At 45.0% G+C, this 22,045-nt stretch overlaps 1 protein-coding gene across 5 annotated transcripts in view; it reads left to right on the top strand.

Annotated features, from left to right (window-relative positions):
• Nucleotides 1–20,611, top strand: part of pou6f2 (POU class 6 homeobox 2) — a 71,901-nt gene extending 51,290 nt beyond the window's left edge. For 3 of the 5 annotated variants that reach the window (XM_079360924.1, XM_079360925.1, XM_079360927.1), the window contains exons 7-11: nt 5,062–5,199; nt 9,497–9,706; nt 11,363–11,504; nt 15,228–15,396; nt 19,821–20,611. In XM_079360924.1, the coding sequence (XP_079217050.1) occupies nt 5,062–5,199; nt 9,497–9,706; nt 11,363–11,504; nt 15,228–15,396; nt 19,821–20,328 (1,167 nt within the window). In that variant the 3' untranslated portion in view covers nt 20,329–20,611. The remainder of the gene's footprint in view (nt 1–5,061; nt 5,200–9,496; nt 9,707–11,362; nt 11,505–15,227; nt 15,397–19,820) is intronic. The other 2 variants (XM_079360926.1, XM_079360928.1) reach the window with 2 other exon arrangements.
• Nucleotides 20,612–22,045: the final 1,434 nt, after the last annotated feature.

Below are 22,045 nucleotides of genomic sequence, written 5' to 3'. Positions count from 1 at the left end.
TTGAATTGAGGACATCAAAAGATCACTGGACATTGATTAGGAGGATATTAAAGTCATTCAAATGCTATATTTATATGTCAAACAACAGCAGAGTGAAAGGAGACGCCATCTCCTCCTGAATGAAAACGAATGGTTTGCAGAAGGTTGGGACAGAAGTACTGGACTCAGAAATATGTTTTATTACATATTGAACATTTGAGTTAATTTTCATCCAAAGGCCAGAGAGAGACCTTGATACAACAGCAGAATAATAGTGTTCATTATTTCTTTATAGTCTGATCTCCTGACTAATGATTTTCTTTTTCATATTCTCACAGCAACCAAAAAAAAAAAAAGCGTGGACGAGCCAGGTTTCCACTTTGCAGTCACTAGATTTACTGCAACACCAGTTTTACGCCGCTGTGATTTCCAACCCAACACTTGTACGCGCACAGAAATAACTGCACCAAATATGTCACATCACGGGGGCTGAAGCGGTCAGCACTTTTCCTGCACATACTTAATCACCAAGTAGTTTCAAATTTAATACATCTGGAAACGGCTAAATATTATAGGTGATTCCTCAGGAAGAGAAATAGTGCGAGAGGAGTGTGGTATAACTTGTGTTTTTACTCCTCGCAGAGTGTCCCCTAAGCAGAGGAAATACGCTGCGGCTGTGATTGATGACTAAGAACCCACTCTGAACCTCTGAGCCTCACAATTATCAACAAATGGGCTGGAGCAGATTTTATGTAATGATTAAAGCTGCTGTTAATTTCACATGAAGGTAATGAGCGGGGAGATTGACGGCCACTGTCCGGCACTCCATCATCCCTTTATAGTTAGTTTAAACGTTTTCACGACTCTTTCTCTCCCTCATTTGCATTTTGCCTCATTAGATATGGCCATTTGTGAGGCGGCCCAGCGATATCCATTTCCTGGAGTTAATGCATTTCATTTGATCAGCCGAGCCCCCTCAGTTAACTCGCTGTCATTCTGGCGTTTCATATGACATCACTCCATTAGCACCCACCATGCCACCTCCTCGTCCACACCCGCTGCCACCGCCGCCCCTCCACTGCCTTAAGCAATTACAATGTCCGACTGTCACCGGATGCAGCGTTATTGTGTTTTCGCCGGGCGTTATCTGCCCCCAGTTGTTCTATCCGTCTTTCACTTCTCAATATTTTTCCTGGAGAATGGCTCTTTCCCCAGGTTTATTTTTCACATCGGCCGCAGCAGAGCCCCAGTGGTGAGCAATAGTCAGCACACAGAGGGCTCAAAGTGCACGACCAGAGTGCCAGGCCCCGCCAACCAAGGGACCAGAGGTGTTTTGGAGGGCCTAATGGCATTTTGATGTTCATAAGCACTGCGGATGTGAGGGAGGGGGAGACAGGGAGGTGGGAGAGAGGCCGTTTTTCAGGAGGAGGAGGAGGAAGAGGAAGAGGAGAGTCAGGAGAGGACTGTCAGCCGAAGACTTGCAGAGTCCTGACAGACAGAGAACGTGTTTTCTCATGTCACAGCTGATTACATTCACTCCGGAGTGGGAAAAGAGCAGGAGGAGGCGGATCGACCAGGGGAACTTCCAGGTTGTTCCGCAGATAAAGTGCATTATTCTCAGAAACAATACAACTCTGGACTTTACGTGTTCAAATGAAGGGAATGAAGCATTAAAATGTCTTTTAAAAAAATCCTCCCATAAATAGAAAAAAAACAAATGGACATCATTTTTCATTTGATCAAATTACTTTGCTTTAATTTGTTAAATCATTCCCTGTGCTCTTTTATTCTCTTTCACTTTTCTCTGATTTATCAGATAAATGTTTGATTGTGTTGTTGAATCATAGATGAGCAGAAAATAAGTTTTTACACACCACTGAAGCACAGACGAGAATCTGCCTGTCTGCTGCCGTTGTCTGCACCCTTTTGTCCATTTATCTTTGCTCCCTTTTTTTTCTCCCCTCCTCTCTCCTGTGCAGGACCCCGAGGAAAAAAAAAAAAAAAAAAAAAAAGCAATTAAATTTAAAACGGCCACATGAAAAGAGCAAAACCCCAAGAATAAACTCCAGTTAGTTTGTGTCAGACAATTTTGGGTTTCCATGGGGTCTTTCCACGGTTAGCGGGGGACGCTATTTTCCCTCCTATTCCTGAGATTACACGGGTTGCTGCACCAGGTGACCCTCATGGTCAAACGGGCGACGGAGAGCCTGGCTGAGTTTACAGTCCCTCCTCTGCATAGCATACAGAGAAAAAAGCTGCATCTTTAACAACTGGCAGGCTTTACTTCCCTCTCGCAGACGTTTGTTTAGTGTGCCGATCCCTGAATAGCCTCGTGAAATAGACGATATTGAACTCTGATGTTGTGGAGAGTGACAGCAGATATAGAGGAGACAAGTTGATGGCACATGATTTAATGCAGGCTTCAGCTTTGCTAAGGTTCACTGCCACGCCAGCTCAAAAAAAAAAAAAAATGTCTGGCCAAGATTTCTACATTTCTGCCTCGAATCTGACTTTAACACCGCAAAACATGTCTTTAAAAAAAACACACACACTCCAGTTTATCCTGGCATCACAGTTATCACTACACTCCCCCCCCCCTCCTCCTCATGTAAGAATGAAACACAATGGTTAACATGCAGCCTCTGCAAACTGGAAGATCACTGTTTATCTCCTGCAACACATGCAATCAGTACCAATGCTCGGCCCGCTCTGTCATTTCGTGCCTCCCGCCGAGGTGTTGAGAGGAGTCACCGTGGCGGAAAATCACCTGTTTAGGTGTTGAACACAGCCTCGCCTTCTCCTTATTCCTGCCTCTCCTTTTCAGCTGCTATCCATATTACCCAGTGGCAGGAGACGCAGCAATACAGCCTGCTCCCTTTTCACCTCAGATTTGCCAGAATAACAGAGCGTCTGGAAGAGGGCTATCATCGAAAAGAAGGAAACACAATGATAATATTTCAGCTGAATTTAAAAGCCTCTCCAAACAACCCATCGCTCACACAGCGGATTCTTTTCAGGGAGAGTCCGGGCGTGCTCGTCCGAGCGGATCACATTATCCGGGAGTTGATCTGTGGCCTCTGTTTAACTCTGTTCAACTGGCCGTGTTGGCTTTACTCCACGTCTACGCTCAGTATCAGGACTCACGTAACACTCGTCACCAACGCCGATTAAACAAAACGAGCCCTCTGTCAGCACTTCACTGAAGCTTTTTGTTCTCGAAACAGAAACGACCACAAACCTTTTCCTGACAAGGATTTCTGCTTCCTCTCCAGAAGTTTAACCTCTGCTGTCTTCAGAAAGCTACTCCTCTGTCGCCTCAACTTTATACGAGTTGATCTTATTTTTAGGATGTTTAAAAAAAAAAAAGTGCTTTAAATTGAGATTTTTTTAAAGTTAGACAGGAATAAAGTATTTCACAAACTGGCTCAAAGCAATTGGCGAAGAAGGGTAACTAACGGCCTTCCTGACTCCGCCTACAAGCCAGGAATCCAAACAAATCAAACACATGATTATAGTTATTATTAGCATTAGTCTTCTTCTTCAAGGGCAGATCTTTGGATTCATCACGACCATCACGTTTGTGATGATTTGAATCGTAAAATGACGCGGCGGTTCGGAGACGTCGGAGGGTTTAATTGCAGCTTGACTTGAGGTTTTTGTTAACCTGTGAGGTCCACATGTCGGGGTCGTGACGCGAAGATTTCCGAAGGACGACCGCTGGACATATAAAAGACAATCTCGCGATTATCCGGGGGGGAAAAAAAGTGGATGACTTTCAGACGAGGGGAGGCAATATCAATCACGGCCAATTTGAGGCCACCAACATGAAATATGATTTCATAAGACAAATGCAGTGTCATTCTTAATGTGCTTAACCTTTACTGTCAATGAAAAAGTATTGATCGCTCCGTGGCATTTTTTCATCATTTGATTTCAGAAAGTGTAATAATATATGGTGCTGGGCGAACATAAAAGATGAATGGCAACCGGATGATCTCAGATGAACAAAGCTGAATTCCTGGCAGAGCAGGAGGAAGGTGTGGAAAGATGCTTTCGGCGAAGCTTTTTCTGCACACTTTAGCTGAACTTTGTCTCATAGAAAACAAAGTCAGCGCTGTTTAAAACTCTCTTTGTATTGCTGCTCTTTTGTTTAAATATGTAACCAGCCAATATTAGCAGCAGGGCGCCGGCTGCCTGCTCCTAAGCAGCGTTTCTATTATTTCTCTATTCTGTTGAGTAATTGGGAGGTCTCCTATCTCTTCTCTGTCTTTGATCTACTTACTCAACCTAATAAGACTTTGCTCTGCTGCACTACAACCAAATCAGCAGTGCATTTTCAGCCCCCTAATAAGTGGTTAGCTTGATTTATATGGGTAATCTCGTCGATGTGAGCCTCTCCCCGACGCAAGGAGCCTCTTTTCACGAGCACAGGCCAGACCAGATGAGTCCATTACAGCGGGGGTAAAGACGGTCATTTCAGCCCCGCTCTCCTCCAGAAGGAACAGTGTGTACGTTATGACGCAGGAGGACTTCTCAGTCGAAGCTTATTGAGGGGAGTAACGATACAGTGATGCATGGCCGCACCGCCCGGCTCTATTGTGAGAGCGGGGATGGTGCAGCGTCTTTGCGTCTTCGCGGGTGGAGAGTCGGTGCTCGGCCTGTGGGGAGCCCCGAGGGCCAGAGGAAGCACTTAGAGTGGTAAAAAGGCCACTTATTCACAGCCACCGTCCAGACCTAGCTGCTCCTCCCTACCCCGGAGCCTCCCACTGGGTTCAGGAGCACAGGCCTCTGGGAGCCTGATGATGGACTGCACAGCCCTCTCTGCTGGACTGAACAAACCCCACCACAGTTAGCCTATTGTGGCCTTTGCAACAAAGAACAGCTGCTGAACCCCCTACACACACACACACACACACACACACAAACCTCTCAATATGCATTTAACTAAGACTTAGACTTAGACTTAGACTAAACTTTATTGATCCTTTGGGATGACTCCCTCAGGAAATTTAGGAGAAACATCTGCAAGAGTGCCACAAAAAGAAAGGCGTCCTAAAGAAAGATGTCTTTGCTCTTTTCCAGCTGAATCCACTGGCGAGCCCGGCGGCGGTCGCGGCTGCAGCAGCTATGGGATCCATGGCGGGGTCTCAGGTGTTTGGAAACGCCCTGTCGAACATGCAAGGAGCCACAGGACAGCTGGTCACCAACGCACAAGGACAGGTGAGTGATGAGGAGCAGGTATGCACACAGCTGATTACGAACTGCAGAGAGAAACACTTTCTTTTCTTAAAGGATCATCTTTCATGTGTGAGATAAAAACACTTGTACAGTATTCCTGATCTTTGCTCATAGATTTCCACTGGTGCGTCGCGACGCTGTGTGTCTGCACTCCAGCAGCCACCCGCTTTTTGGGAATAAACAAAGCCCTTCTTACTCTTATCCGCATGCGCTCGTCGCAGTAAAATGCTGACCTTGTCATATTTACAGGGTGGCTGCAGAATTGTTCCATCAGTAGCCAGAGGCTTGAACGATGATGCTTGTCATTGTGGGACCCTATCTAATGAATCATCTTATCGCAGGAGCACACGGCAACATATTCAAGGAAAATGTGCCCTTTCACGCCACTCTGTGTTATTTACCTTAACCCCTGTTTCATCTTTAGCATTAGCGGCGGTTTCTTTAACAAACAGGGAAGCATTAGGGGACTTACATCTTTGACGCTCAAACGCTTCATTTTTTAATGTTGTTCTGAAACGTTTAGCCGACCAGAGGAAGGTTTCAGCTCCACCCGTGTGACCAGGCCTCATTGTCCACGGTTAAATGTTGAGCGTGCGCGAGCTCTTGATGCTAAACGCCGCTAATGAGACAGTATGGACTTCCCTGGCTCATAAGGTGCCTGGAGCGCTAGGGGACAGATCACTGTGGATATGGACTTGATGGGCTGCTCTGTGCTTTTGTAGTGTCTTGGCGGCTGACAGCCTCTGACATAATCAGGTCACAGAGACGGTCAAAGCCCTGGGCTACAGCCTTTGCTCCCCACCTCATTATTCCACAACATTATTCAGACAGAGGGCTCAGAAACATGCACTACCCCATCAGAAGGTCCCCCCCCCCCCCCTCCTCAAACACAGAGGAGATTATACAGGCTAATACATACACCACACAAGGCAGGAGGTCCACCCAACATGCTCGGAGAACCTAAGCATTAAAAAAAAATCACAACATCATACAGTGGAGGAGCTTTATAGAGATTGATTGTTTAACTGGAATCCAGGGACCCATCTGTATCACCACTGTGAGTCAAACAAACATTAACAAAAAACATTCTGACATTTTGACCTCCTAATTTCTTGAAAAGTCGTTTTTTCCAAGCGAGCGCTCTGGGACCTTGAAAAGCTCCTGGTTTGATCAGAGTTTGCAGTTCAATATGTTTTTTTTTTAAAACCTTAATTCTTTTGAGCGCGGCCTTTTTATCCTCCGAGGTGAATCAATGAGGCAGTTTTTTTTTTTTCTGTCCTGGCTACCTCGACAACAATGATCCGAGCTGTGGATAAAAGCCAGAATATTGTTGAGTCAATCTCAACACTGATGTTTCTTTTCCTTTTGGAATCTGTGGCATTTACACTAAGTCAACATCTTCCTTTCAGGGTGAGCCTTCACTTTTAAAGCAGCTTTAAAATCTCTGTTTGTGTCTCACCCTGAGACGGAGACGCCCCTGAGATGGACAGTGTGTCCCACTTTGTTGAACCCTGATGTTAAAAAGTGAGTGTAGGGGTCAGCCCATCCTTCCTTCCTGTTTCCTCTCAGCATCATTCCTGATGATTCTGCTGCTGCTTATGTAGATAACAACATGCGTACACGTATCAGGCTTCATATCTACCTGCAAACAGGCTCAGTCTGTGAAGTGAATCGAGCTGAACCAGGACGTTTAGCGTGATGCTGTGACCTCCCGTGTGAACCGCAGCTGACCTTGTGGTTGTAAATCTACTCTAAAGCTGCAGATTTGGATTATTCATCTTTTGATGCCTCACAGGTTTCCAGATTGCTCTGATATTTGTGGCGATTTATTAAAAGAAAATGATCATTGCTGCGTCTCAGAGGATGCAAAAATAACATTTTCAACATCAAAATAGCTGCACACTCTGCTGTAAATGTCCCCCGTCCGGTGCAGCTTCAAAGATTTTCTCTGAATGTTTGGCTCTCTTTGGAGTCGGATCCAAACTTTGTTCCCTCTCTGGGGTCGGGATTCAGCGCATGAAGAGCGGAGGAGAGAAGATGGGCAGAGATATTGCCTGGCGACCATGGCTAAAGACACAGATTGTCCCGGCTGGAGAGATGAGATGACATTTCTGTGGAAACAGGAGCAGCGTAATCTTAATGAGTTCTGCTGGGTGGAGAGAGGCACGATACTCACATGTCATACGAAGTAGAGCGGGGAAGACAACACAGGACGCCAAATAAAGGAAAAAGGAAGTGAAGGATATCTGAGGAAGAGGAGCCTGAGAGACGCTCTTTAGAGCTGCTTATTTCTGAACATAATGGAACAGGGAAATTGCACCTTGAGAAACTGAAATGGTTCCCCGTCTCCATCCAACGTGGGCGAGTTGTTTTGGTGTGAGGTAGCTTCCAGTTGTAAAATAAAATAACAGGCACACTTTACCTCGCCCATCAGAAGGAGCTAATCCCATTCACAAGCATGCTCCGAAGACGAAGCAGCGGGTTTTATTTCAAACTGCGTCAAGATCAGGATTCGAACCTGCGACCTGAGCTGAACCAGCTCCCCAGCTCAGCGACGCTAAGGTTGTGCTCCGTAACCCACAGCATTAGTTTAATTTCCCCCTTTGAGTAAAATGTCAAACAGAGACTCCCCCGTCTATCTGTAAGTTCCCGCTCTCACACCCGAGCGCTCCTTCACCGAGTCACTGCCATGAAACATCTGCCGGAGACGCTCAGATGGAGACGCATCGCATGGTGGGACGGGGGACGAGAGCTAAGCTGTCAGTTGGCCCCCGCTCTTTTATTATGCTTATAGAACAACCACTTAGTCCAATGACGATGAATAATTGAGCGGAACAAGTTCCCTGCCACGGTGGCATGCAAAGCGGGATCAGTGGGACTCGGGAGACAAGAGCGTCAGGCAGGGCAATAAAATATGCTAAGTGGCAGGAGAGCTTTGCAGGGAATTTGTAAAGCCGGCGCTGAGAGAGAGATAAATTATCTCTGCCCTAATGCGAAGCAACGTAAGCAAATGAGCCGTGGAGAGGATGAATTACAGATCATCTGCCCACCTTTCTCTCACTGATCCCTCCCTATTATGTCAAAGAGAGGGAGGGGGGGGGGAGGCGCTCGCTGAAACACACCAGCAGTGCTAGCGATAGAGACCAAGGAGCCGGTGAAGGCAGGTCAGGACGCTGCTGCTGGTTTTTATATGCTCGGTTTAAAGTTCAGTAGTTGAATATATAATAAAAGAAGAAGAAAGCAATGTTTGTAGAAGTAGCCCAAATAACAGAATTTGAAATGACGGGCGTCTCATCCAGGCCGAGCTACTCTCTGGTGTAATGAGGCTTGGTGGTGGAGAGATGTCAGCAGGAGGCGAGCGGGGGGGGGGGGGGGAGTCGAGGCAACGGCTGCTCAGAACCAGTCCCCAGATGACATTAACCTTCATCATGGTGAAGAGGCGCTAAGACCCCCCTAAAGCGCCACTCCTGGCCACACTCTGGCAGCTCTGAGAGCTAAAACGCTGCAGTGACACTCTGCCGCCCCCTTTGATCTGCCCTTCCTGATTACAGCCACAGAGGAGAGGGAAGCAGGCGGGTTAGAGGAGGGGGTGAAGTACCCCTGGGACCCTGAGAGTAGAATTAGAAGCACAGGGTCCTGTCTCACTCTCTGATGCTCCTCTTTTCTCCCCTCTTATTGTTTCTTCTCTGCTTCTTTCTTCCCACTTCGGCTGCTCCTCGTGTGTGTGAGAGAGAGAGAGAGAGAGAGAGAGAGGGTGAAACGGGGGTCTCTGTCTCTCAGCTGCTTCACTCCTGCTCACCAGAGACAAAGACACTTAGGCACAAACACACGTAGACACACACACACACACACACACACACACAGGCTCTCATCCCTGGTCCTGGCCTGCTTGATGGATAATACAGTCAGTGGTGTGCACCATCACACACACAGGTATTTGGAGCTGACCTTTGCAGGGCGCTCCCAGCAGTCTGCTTTAGCTTCACTTGTTCCAGGCTGTAAAACCACCTCAGAGACAGATGATCAGTGGACACTTGTGCATGTTTTCCTCTTGAATCACACAACTCCAAAAGCTGAGTGCTCTGATTAGCCTCGTAACTCAAAAATGACAGTCTCGTGTGATGTTCACACGAGGAGAAAAAAAAAACACACACACACAAAAAAAAAAAGCATCACAGCAGCAGCGATGATTAAGAGCAGAAACCTCCAGTAGCGTTTACCCTTCTTTTTTTTAAAAAACCACCCAGCTGATTTTGTCTTCTCTCTACCCCCTTTGTAGATAATTGGAACAATCCCACTGATGCCCAACTCTGCAGGGCCCTCCAGCCAATCAGGGGGTGGCAACCCAGCACTGCAGGTACAGCCAATTACACCTCAGCTTCTGACCAACGCTCAAGGCCAGATCATCGCCACGGTGATCGGCAATCAGATCCTGCCTGTCATCAACACCCAGGGAATCACGCTGTCACCAATCAAGCCGGGACAGCAGGTAACAAACACAGACGCACAAATGCACACACACACAGAGCTCGCACGGCGCCTTGTCATGCACTTAAGCGGATGTTTCCGGCAGCGATCAAGAGCTGATTTTAAAACTGTTGAATGAGCAGCACCTAGTGGAGTCAAATCAGAGCTGTGTTTATTCATTAAATGCAAAAATTCCAGCACTGCTTTACGCCCAAGCAGCTCGCACGCTCACGCTCCTCATTTGCATTCTTCCAGTCGGAAGATCGAAGCGCTTAGCAGAAGTGTCCGTGCGTGCGTGTGTGTGTGTTTTCATGTTTCAGCGTGCTCGTGGAAGGCAGAGCGAGTCTCAGGGAGGTTCCTGCTCCCCCCGCAGAGTCCCAAACCATGGAAACAAAGCAACACTTTTCATCACCCCACTTAAAACTAAAAACACTTCTTCTGTTCTCCACCTCTCCCCCCCCCCTCCCCCCTCCCCCCGCTCTCTTTCTCAATAACACGCTCCAGCCTTATGATTTGTCCTCTCTGACCTCAACAACAAGTATTTTGTTTTGATTTAAACACACACAAGTCGTCTCTGGATTTGAGTTCACGCTGCGAGTGTAGAAACTCCGGCTCAATCACTTTTTCTCCTCTCAGTGTGGAGATCCATACGGAGTCACGTGCATGCACAGCACACTGCAGACGCTATTGACTCGATAATGACGATGTCAGCGCAGAATTACAGGGTAAAAGTTCACGCTGAAGGCCCGTACAGTGCACAATGGATGAACTCCCAGCAGATGGACAACTAATTGTGGCTCCCCGAAAAGAAAAAAACCCAGCACATCACACTCTTGAATGAATTAATGCATCTGTAATAATGTTTATGCTTTTGTCTCCTTTTCAAAGCGTGCATGTACACATTGTTCCGCGGGCATAATTCACGGTTGTCAGAGTCGGCAGCCTCGAATATTTCCAGTGAAGCTCGATAATTCTCTGAGCCTGTCAACAGTCCTGACAGTGTGTGCATCGCTCGTTGACACCCCCCAAACAAACACATGCCACGGAGAAAATAATTAATTGCAAAGAAGGAGAGGAGAAGCCGGCCCAGCCGAAGACAGCTTTTCACTTAAAAATAAATAAATAAATAAAAAAAGTGTCGACGTACCATCTTGATCTTGTAACAGCGATTCAAATGTGCATAAAACATGAAAATACATCGTTTTCTCGCCATCAGAGCGCGGCGTTTGTGGCTCATGAATTATGTTTGATACGGGGGGGTGACTGCTCTGCTGTGTCCACGTTTTCGTTTGTTTGTTTGTTTGTTTGTTTGTCTCAGATTCAGGCTGCCGTTTTTTAACTTCCCCTCGCAGGTCTGATGACGAAGAAAGAAAAAGGCTCTAATTGTCGCGTGTGACACCTCTACAAACCTCTGCGTTAGTAAATCCCTGCTGTCGTCTATCGACACCATATTCTGCTCTGTCAGTCTAAATTCTGCAGGCGCTAATTTACACTTTATCATTATTAGCGACAAGGGCAATCTCATTGTGTCCTTCCCCTCAGTGGTTAATTTAATAGCTGCTTATCGCCTGATTAGAGACATGATTATCCCCGTCATAATTATTGCTGTGAGCGATGATGATTGCTGTGATGTCAGCGAAGTGATCCTGGCTGTTCTTTGTGTTTGTGTTTCCGGCAGCAGGGTCAGTCAGGCCCGGCGTCGTCTCAGCCAAACATGCTCCACATGCCGCACAGACAGAGTCCTCTCCACCAGGCCTCCTCCTCCTCCTCCACCTCCTCCTCCTCCTCCTCGGCGCTCAGCGTGGGCCAGCTGGTCAGCAGTAAGTGTCCGACACGGCTCACAAAAAAAAAAAAAAACACGACATGCCTTCAGATAAATGGGTTAAAGCTCGCCCTGTTTACGACTAAACCGATTTTCTCAGAGGTGAAGATTTTATTCTTTTGTTCGATTTCAAACAACATGTTAAATATTATTTTGAACAACTACTGTAGGAGAACTTTTCAGATGTATTATCAGATCAGAACCAGAAGAAACAGCTCGTCTGTGAGGGATTCCTCTCAGCAGGGAACATTTCACGCTCTGGTGTTTTTACAGCATCGACTCACAACGTAAATAACCTTTAATTCATTTCATTAAATATGATGACGAGTTCAAATAAAACTATCAAAGACGCCGGTCTCTTCGTGGGAACATCGTTTCTACACCATCAGACTCTTTGAATAAAAAGGTACAGCAAACATGATCATCTGTACAGCGAGCTGTCTGTCTCTATATGTCAGCGCTGTGTTTGATTGGCGAACAGTTCAGGGTGTAGCCCCGCCTTTCATGGTCTAGATAATGGATGGAGGATTATTTGTATAGGGACGAGTAAGTGTGGAGCGAGTAAACATCGGTGACTTGTTTTATCAAGTGTACGATTGGAAACTGTGCCGTTAATGCTTCTGCACACGTTTACCCATAAACCATCTGCACTTTGCACGTCTGATGGGTCGTCTGTGTTTAAGTATACGTCACTCTCCCTGCAAACCAAATTTACATACGGGAACAAATCAAGTAACTTGATCCTGATCCTGAACCTGATCCTGATCCTGATCCTGAACACACCACAACATTTAAAGCCTGAGCTAATTTGCGACCTCGGTCCAGAGATGGGCCTTCAAATACAGCCCCCTCTGGAAAAAAAACTATTTCCACTTATCAGCAGAAAATATGTTTTGTTCATCTTTATGCAAAAACGTCAGAGAACTTCACAAACAAATTAAAACCTCAAACGTCTGCACAACTAGATACCATGGGACGTACGAGAATAGTAAAGTGTTTTAATTTTAAAGTCAGCAGCTACACAAACAGCAGAGCTCAGTATCTACATAACTGGTGTGATGGATCCCCGCCTCCTCTCATTGTTGTGTTTGGCTCCTGACTGTCAGTTCTTTGGTTTATTAGATGATCCAAAGTGGCGTGTGTGCAGCTTTAATGAACATAAGTTTCTCTCTCTACCAAAGCGGGGGCCTTTGGCAGAGCCTTATAAATCACGGGGCCTCAGCCTGTCAGCATGCAGCTATAGCCTTTAAAAAGTCTGTTTTATTCAGATAAATTTCATTTGTCAAAGTCGATTCCCTTAAACTCCATGTAAACTCATTTCAAAGGCAGCTACGATGCCTCCAAATGTAATAAAAAACAAGTCGCCATTGATCAACTTGTTGTAGACACTGTGTTTGGTTTGTGTTTACTGCTAGCCTGGAAAATATCCTTCAAACCATTTTTTAGTCTGCACACAATCATCGTGGCTCAGCTCTGAGCTAAATGGAATTAATGCTTCATGCTGAGTATGAGCCGCATCACTTTCCTCGCAATATCAGTCACAGAGTCAAATCCCGAGACTCTGAAAAAGAGGAGAAGTCCTCGCGTTTACCGTCCATGAAAAACAGATTTAAAAAAGATGTCTTTATCTGCTGTGACAAAAAAAAAAAATCTGAAAAACGTTTCTTTCCAAAAGAAATTGATCTAATCAAGGAAACTGATGTCTGGCATCAAACCAACAATCCTTCAATCACAGGCCTGACTTATTGTCAGAGCCTGGCAGAGGTGGGGAAATAATCTGATTTATGTAAGATAGATTTTCAGTAGATTCATAACTTTATTGCTAAGTGCTAATGTTAGCTCTTTAAGTCAGTATAATGCCAAATAAAGCTGCAAGAAATTCAGCCAGTCTCACTGATGACTGGAGTAATTCAGAAATAGACTTTAAATCATGAATCCAGAATCGTTTCAAATCAAGGATAGATTCTCAATCAAAATCGTGACCCTGAGAGTCGAAGTCGACCGAGGTCACACCTCACTCACACCTCACTCACACCTCACTCACACCTGGCAACAATCTGGACTTCTTCTTCTTCAGATCTGGAAAAACAAATTCATCGATTCTGAAAGCGTGCTAAAGCTTGAGCGACGTTAGCCGCGTACGTTAGCTAAAACAATCTGCACGCTGTGACGACATCAAGCGTCAGATCGATGCATCTGGTCTGTCCAATGTAATTATGTCCACTTTAAAAAATAAATAAATATATATAAAATGAACTTTAAATAAATAAATAAAGTCACAACCTCTAGAGTTTAAACAGCAGGTTTAAACACAGAGATGTTAGCAGGTGTGGTAAAGGTCTAAAGCGAGGAGAGCATTACCTATTCATGTTCCCGGGCCTGTTAGGATACGACGTTTGAAACTTCTCCTTGTTCATCATTCTGCTCTCTACATGGAGACAGAAACTGGTTTTGCTGGAAAGTTCTGGGACATGTCCATCCCCTCCACTTTGAGTGTTTCACGTGTTCGTGTGTAATTATGAAGCGTGTTCTTACTGAGAACAAAACAAGCTGCAGAAATGAGACGTCTCCATTGTTTCTGCGTTTTTTAATTTGGCTTTTAAAATCGTGTTTTACACTCTTCTATTTATTTGTTTGAACCCCCAAATTCTGAATCTGTTATTACCAAAAAATAAAGAGAAGTTTAAATCTTTAATCATGCCTTGTTTGTGATTAAGAGTCTAAAAAAACAAAGGTTAGAGGAGGGTTAGAGCATTTTGAGCGCCGCTGCCCATTAGTCTGGAAAGCGGCGAGTAAATCGACCCTGTTGGGAACGATGACGAGACGCTCGTCAATGTGGAGATGATGGGACCAGAAAACTGAGTGCTCGTAACTCCCTTTTAGTCTCTGGTCCCTCATCTTCCAAGTGTTCACACGTCTGGAGCACGCCGCATACGCTACACGTCACTTATGAGGCACAACGAGATGGCAGCCCCATAGATTTTTGCTTAAATACGCTTGGAGGATTCCTTTAATAATTCATTGATAATGACCAAGATGAATAATTCAGAGGCACAAACTTTGCTTTGGTAAGCAGGATGCCGGGGCACCTGACATTGATGTACAATGTGAAATCACTTTTTATTAGCGGAGAAATTCTTCAACATGCATCAGAGGAGGGTTTTTTTTTAAGATCTGCTCAAATGTGAAGATTCACAAACAGTTTCTTTGTATGAGCAGAGTTCTCTGTTCGTTTCAGGTTTAAAGGTCTAACTCTGAGTTTTCACAAAGGGTCGAATATGTTAAATAATGTCTTTAAATATTTAACTAATCCCTCGTTCTTTAACGTGTGTTTAAGAATGATGCATCCAATAATGCTCGCATATCAAACGGCAGGAAGAGATGAAAAACCTCGGCTGCCTCCGAATGCTTTTTTTTTGTTGGTGAGATTAAAGTTTCACACATGCAAGTCAAACGGGTGTCACGTCTGCTTTCACACCGCAGATGAATTTATTTTGGCAAACATCTCCCAGACGCACGCAGCTTACAGCGGCGGGGGCACGCAGAAATAATCAGTTCTGACCCGGAGCCAGGACTATTCTCCAAGTTGTTTAGAGACGATCATGATCACGACTGTCTGGCTGTTTGCTTCATTCACTCTGCAGAATGAGGTGAGGGACGGGGGAGCAGAGAGGGCTGATAAAATGAGACGTGTGTGTGTGTGTGTGTGTGTGTGTTGTAGACCCGCAGACCGCCCCCAGCGAGGTGGACGGGGTCAACCTGGAGGAGATTCGCGAATTTGCCAAAGCATTCAAGATCCGCCGGCTGTCCCTGGGCCTGACGCAGACTCAGGTGGGCCAGGCGCTCAGCGCGGCCGAGGGGCCGGCGTACAGCCAGTCCGCCATCTGCAGGTAAGAGAGCCGAGGAGAAACTCCAACAAGCAGTGGTTCATTATATCACATCAGGATGTCCTAATTCTGTCAAATGAAAGCCGAGCGAGTTGTCTGGTGCTCAAAACTGCCATCTATTTTTGATTCCCTTTTTTCTTTAACAGACATTATTAAGATATTAAAATACATAATTGACCGTCACGCGCCCTGACAAAACGAAGCCCTCGTGTCTGCACTCGCCCCGTCTCCCTCTCCCGGCCCCGCTCGCCCCCGCTGACATGACAGCCCGCGCGTTACTTATGCAAAATACATACACAAGTATTACACGAAGCACTTAAAGCATTTAATAATTACTAAGGCTCGTCGCTGCTCGCTCCGCCTGAACATGAGAGAGCTTGACGGCGATGATCTGTTAATAAGATTGCCATGTTTTACCGCCGCCGCGAGGACAGTTTAGTCGTAAATGGTGCATTATATATTCATGAGACAATCAGACAATCAGTGTTTCATCCCTCCCGTTGTTCCGCCTCACTAACGTTTCGCATGAGGACACCAAATGAGCGCCGAGGCCTTTTCAAGTCGCAGTAATTGGCCCGCGTCAGGTCCAAATATTCAAGACAAACAGCCGACTCTTCAGAGTACAAACAATTTCAAGTGTGTGATTAATTCAAACGATGACAGATGAGATTTATAATCCAACTCAAATATATATTCTGGCAGTTTTTTTCTTTGTCGAACTCAACGAAGCGTTTCGCCTGTTTTGCGTCCGTTTCCAGTGAACTTCCGACTCTCGTTCCCGTGTGAATTTTAATGCCCCTCCGCCGGCCGTGTGCTGATGACCTGTGCTGTTTATGCCACGCGCCTTTAAAAATTTCATCACATCAACATCAAACAGGCGATAAAATGTGAAACAGTACAGGAGGAGGAGGAGGAGGAGGAGGAGGGGGCGGTGTGCGACTCCGACTAATGTTCACCGTCTTAAAATCACACATGAAATATTAACAAGCAGGAATAATTCAAATATTTATAACATACATTAAAAGCCATTAGCTTCAAAAGTAAACACTCAGTGGGCTGTTCTTGGTGCCGTTAAGACAATCTCTTTGTACGACATGGAACATGACACGGGGATGTTTTAAGTCGAGGGGGGCCAAACTCCACATGCTTTACTTTAGTTAACATCAACGTAGACGTGAAGTTTGAGGTGCAGCGGGACGTCACGCTCGCTCTGGGGCTCCGGCTCTGAAGCCAGACGGAGAACAGACACTGACAGATGCTTCCATCTTGTCTCCTTTCATTGCTCACTTTGTTTCCCGGCACTTTATTAGTTTATCCGGAGAGAAGAGGAGCGCGCGTCACGAGGGCACCGACGACGTGCCCGCGTGTCCTCGTTAGGATGCAAAGGAGCCGGATTTGATCTGGACGGGAAGAAATGGAATATTTAAGATTTAAAATGTAAAAAAAAACTTATTTCACGACTTGGATGAACATCGTCCACAACTTCTTTAATAATTATTAACACATTACTGACTCTTTCTAAGAACTGGTGAAACTGATTTAAATGCAAATATTCATTTAAATCTGAAAAGTCAAAAGATTTTAACGTTAAAAGAAACAAAAAGTTGAAGGCAGCCTTTTTCTATCACCATTTAAATGACTTGTTTTTTTATCTTTATTCGCTAAGACAGCTGAAGACAAAGAGCCGGATTCAAACAGCCTCTGTACAAGGAGCACACAACTTAACCACTAGGCCAAACTCTGTTTTTCACAGAGACCTTTTGTGTTTCAGGGTTTTGTTTTCCATCTTCTTACGTTCACATCTAAACGTGGAAATATTTAATCACAAGATTTATATCAAAATTCAAATCAACCAGGCCGTGATGGCCGAGTGGTTAGGTCACACCCCATGTACAGAGGCTGGAGTTCTCCAAGGTTCAAGTCCGACCTGTAGCTCCTTCCCCCCCCCTCTCTCTCTCTCTCTCCATCTCTCTCTCTCTCTCTCCCTCTCTCTCTCTCTCTCACCCTCTCTCCCTCTCTCTCTCCCTCTCTCTCTCCCTCTCCTGCTCTCTCTCTCTCCCCTGCTCTCTCTCTCTCCCCTGCTCTCTCTCTCTCCCCTGCTCTCTCTCTCTCCCCTGCTCTCTCTCTCTCCCCTGCTCTCTCTTTCTCTCTCTCCCCCTTTCTCCCCCCTCCTCTCTCTCTCTCTCTCTCTCTCTCTCTCTCTCTGCTCTGTCTACTGTCCAGTTCAATAAAGGCTAAAAGGCCAAACACAAACCACCCTCAGTGTGTTTTTTGACTCTGTTGTTGTAAATTTCTTTTTTTATAAATAAATATCTGAGAGACAAACTGAGATAAAGATTCGACACAATCAGTTCAGACGTTCATGGACGTACCAATAAACTGAATGAATTATTAGGTCCAATTCAAATGAATCCATGTTCTGTAACAGATAAATAAATGTGGATTATATTTACGGTTATATCAGCCTGTCACACTAAATAGAAACATGAACCACTGTTTATTTTTTATCCAATATTCAAACTTCAGCAGTTTAAATCACCGTACAGTTATTAGAAAGGATTGACTTAAGAGCAGAAACACTGAATAAAATGCTCCTCTTGTACGGAGGCTGTGGTTCCTCCGAGCGTCGCATCTGCATGTCAGACCCCCGACTCTCTAAATACAGGAATTAAAAGGCCAAAATAAAGCTCAGCACAAAGATAAAACATGTAATAATGATTCATCTGTCAAGATACAACAGATCATTCGTCCCTCAGTGCAGAACATTTGAGGTCACGTCCAGCAGAATGACGGTGAAGCCTGAGGGGATCTGAACGTACAGCATGTCTGAGCAGCCTCCTCAGGTACTTTTAAGATGGTGCATTCAGGGCCACTTCTCCCTGCCGTTGATGCACTAGCGGGGGGAGTGCATGCCCCAGCTGAGCAGCTCTCAACTCATTTTAGTATCTGCGCTTCCTGTTGATCCATGAAATGTCCCGTCTCTGGTGACTCCTCATATTTACTAATGTATTCCCCGCAGTACGAAGCCCGTCCTCTTTCCACTGTTTAGGAGGAGGACGGGGGTTATAAATAATACCGCATGTCGACAAGGAGGAGAGCAGCGGCGAGGTGTAGAAACAGAGGAAGTTCATTCGTGCATGGGCGTCTCGGCTGCTCGTCGCTCACCTGGCCATTAAACACCCGTCTGGTGTGCGTTTGTTTGCTCCACGGAGAGCAGAGCCTCAGATCTGTCCGTCAGAGCTGACACTTCGCCACTTCTTCCACTAAAAGCATTCACACACGCCACGCTCCTCCTCTGCACGCTCTCACCGTGTGCGTGTGTAAATACTCCTTCATTTATAGACGCAGCGTTCATTCTTCACACATTTTAAACAATGAGCAAATATTCTGCACAGAATCTGCAGGAAACCAAAACAAATAAACTGACAGCCCAAACGTCCAGAACTCTTTTGACCCGTGTCGTCCTCACATCTTTCAAAAGGTCAAACATCCTTTTTTTTTTTTTTCATGCCGATCGGGACTTGAGAGGTCACGTTTTACATCATTATCTTTTTAACTCTGCTTGCAAGGTGTCCTTGTGTTTTTTGATTATTATTATTATTATTTTTGCATATTATTGGATTATTAAGACGAAAACAGTCAGGGTGGTGTCTGAGGTTGCTTTCTTTGTAGACATCAGACATGCTGCGATCTCATTCGTTTAAACGAAACAAAAGATTCCTTCATTTTCAACACCCGACAAAAGCAATAAAAACATGTCGCTGTCTTCGTTCGTGTTTTGAGTTCAGATATTTGAATCCTTAAAATGGTCGCGGGCATGAGATCTCCGGCAGGAGCACCTGACAACCGGCTGTGTTTGTGAAGTCAGAGGAAGGGCCTCAGAGCTGCAGGCCCTTTCAGAATAAGAGTCTGTAAATGTAATCGTATTAAATATCAAATGAAGCCTTGTTAGGGTGTAAATGTATGAAACGTACATTTGGATGAATCATTCGAGCTTTTCTAGTGAATAAATGATGGTGCCAGTTTTAACTGCATGCATTTGGTGGATTAGGGGATTTTTTTAGAGCACTTCCTGTTTTGTTTTTTCTGTTGTGAGAGCAGCATTTGAAACTTTCAGTCAGGTGTTTGGTGTTTTTTGGTTCAAGTGAACCTCATACTAGACGATGGCAATATCTCCTTGCTCCACTATTGCCAAGTTGGGACAGAGAGCCACAGAATCGTCCAGAATGTTGACTCACTGCTGGCAGCGGTCGCCTCCAGCTGCTGCAGCGGAGGTGCAGAGTACACAGGAGTTTGGCTTGGATGTGTACCTGGATGTTAGTCTCAGTCCCTGTGGCATTCTGGTCGAGGAGACTGAAAGGCAGGCAGCTTATCCCTTGTTCTGGCAGGGCGCCTAAGTAAGATTCTTTTTTCTCAATTCTCCCCAGACACACCATCCTGAGAAGCCACTTTTTCCTACCACAGGAAGCCCAAGAGAACACAATAGGTAGCAGTCTGACAGGCAAACTGAACCCTGGCCTTTTATATCCTGCCAGGTTTGAGAAGTTGGACATCACCCCTAAAAGCGCCCAGAAGATTAAGCCCGTTCTGGAGCGCTGGATGGCCGAGGCTGAGGCCCGCCACCGATCCGGCATGCAGAACCTGACTGAGTTTATCGGCAGCGAGCCTTCCAAAAAACGCAAGAGGCGGACCTCTTTCACCCCGCAGGCGCTCGAGATCCTCAACAGCCACTTTGAGAAGAACACGCACCCCTCCGGACAGGAAATGACGGAAATAGCAGAGAAACTGAACTACGACAGGGAGGTGGTGCGGGTCTGGTTCTGCAACAAGAGGCAAGCTTTGAAAAACACAATAAAGCGTTTGAAACAGCCCGACCTCGGCCCCGGTGCACCCATGGACCCTCTCACCGATTCTCTAGAGGAGCTCCCCAAATGAACCAGCTCCTCGACGACAACAACAACAACAACAACTAAAGCAACAACAACAACAAAAAAAACATGGAGTGCGAAAGTGGCAGCCATTAAAAAGAACAAAAAGGTGGATCAACTCAACGTGACGTGAGAACTGCAAAATGTTCCCGAGTCAGCTGGACGGACGGTTTGCAAACAAAAACTATGTGTTGTCAGTGTGATTACCACAGCTATGTAAATGACCTTGGCGAAACCAAAAACCAGAAAAAAGAGATTCATATGTGAGAATTATGTAAAAAAAAAAAGAAGACAGTGTGCTGTTTCAGAGAGTTTTAGAGTCCGGCCGTACGGACCAAACTATCACCCAAATTTTGGTTCCCACGAGGCGGGACTTAGTAAAGAGATCATACCAAATCGAAACACTATTTACCAAAGTCTGTTGCATCTGAGTACTAAGAATAATTTTGTAATGTAAATGTGCTCTAAATTTTTACATTTGTACTGGCAGATCTAAGCTATATGTGTGAGGTTGAGTAAACATTTTATCTTTGTCTCGCTTACTTTTCTCTTCATCGTTTGTATGTAAATATCTTTACAAAGACAAAAAAAGAAAAAACGCTGTCTTTGAATTGAAATCACGCCGATGAAGTTCTCTTTTTTCAACAACAAAAAAAAAATGTAACCTTTGCTGTTAAACGATTGCATAATGATGACGATGTTCGATTTGTTTTTCATCTGCAGATATTTTCAGTCACAGTGTAACTTTGTACAACTTTTACAGGTATTTATTAATAATCTCATGAGGTTGTTTCAGACGACGTCGGACGGAGAGTAAATAAGGACTTTCACATGATGATGATGATGATGAAGGGTTTCTGTCGAGTTGACTGCAGCTTTGTTCGGAGCTACTGTGTCATTCTGTTGCCAAAGCCTGATAGCCAAAGAACTCATCGATTTCAGCTCAAGGACTGGTGAAGATTTTACTTTTTTATTCTTTTTGTTTATCGCTTCACTCCTTTTCCTTTTCGTACGTGTTCCCCCTCTGTGGGTCAACCTTCACAAACAAAACAAACAAAATATTCATGTCAAACACAGTCTGCTGTGATCTCCTGATAATTTACGTTGGATGGAGAAACGTGCTGGATGAATTTTCTTTAAGGTTAATATGTCTGTGCTTTCTTTACCTCCAAAGGAAACAAGATAACTAGAGCTGTCAAATGATGAACTAGTTAATCATGATTAATCAAGGGCCAACTAGGGACTCGAGTTGGAAATTAGCAATATACACGTTATGCAGCACATCAGTGTCATGCTTTGTATGGATTCCATGTTTAATTGCATTGTCCATATTTTAATAAATAAATTCAATATCAAATTCAATCCTTAAATTTAAACACAATGATTCACATGCCACAAGCCTAAAAATAAATATTGTTTGGCTTTTATTTTGAAATCGTATACCGTCTTAAGCTAAGATTCCTTTACCTGCAGTTTGATTTCAACCATGCTTTTATTTTGAAATAAAGTAAGGAACTTCCTGTAGATGGAAGGTTAAGGCCATGGCCTTAAAGCACAGAGACAGGAAGTGGTTAGAGATCCCAAACTGAACGGTCAATGTGTGATGTCATCAGGTGGATCAGGGCTGGTCAGCTGATCTGTCTGAGACTTCATCAACATCACTGAGACGACAGTGAGGGCGGAGCCTTAAAGGCAGGGTTGGTCATTTAAAAAAACAAAAAGGC

This window comes from Symphodus melops, assembly GCF_947650265.1.
Source record: "Symphodus melops genome assembly, chromosome: 14".
Taxonomy (NCBI): domain Eukaryota; kingdom Metazoa; phylum Chordata; class Actinopteri; order Labriformes; family Labridae; genus Symphodus; species Symphodus melops.
This window is presented reverse-complemented; position numbering and strand designations above follow the sequence as displayed.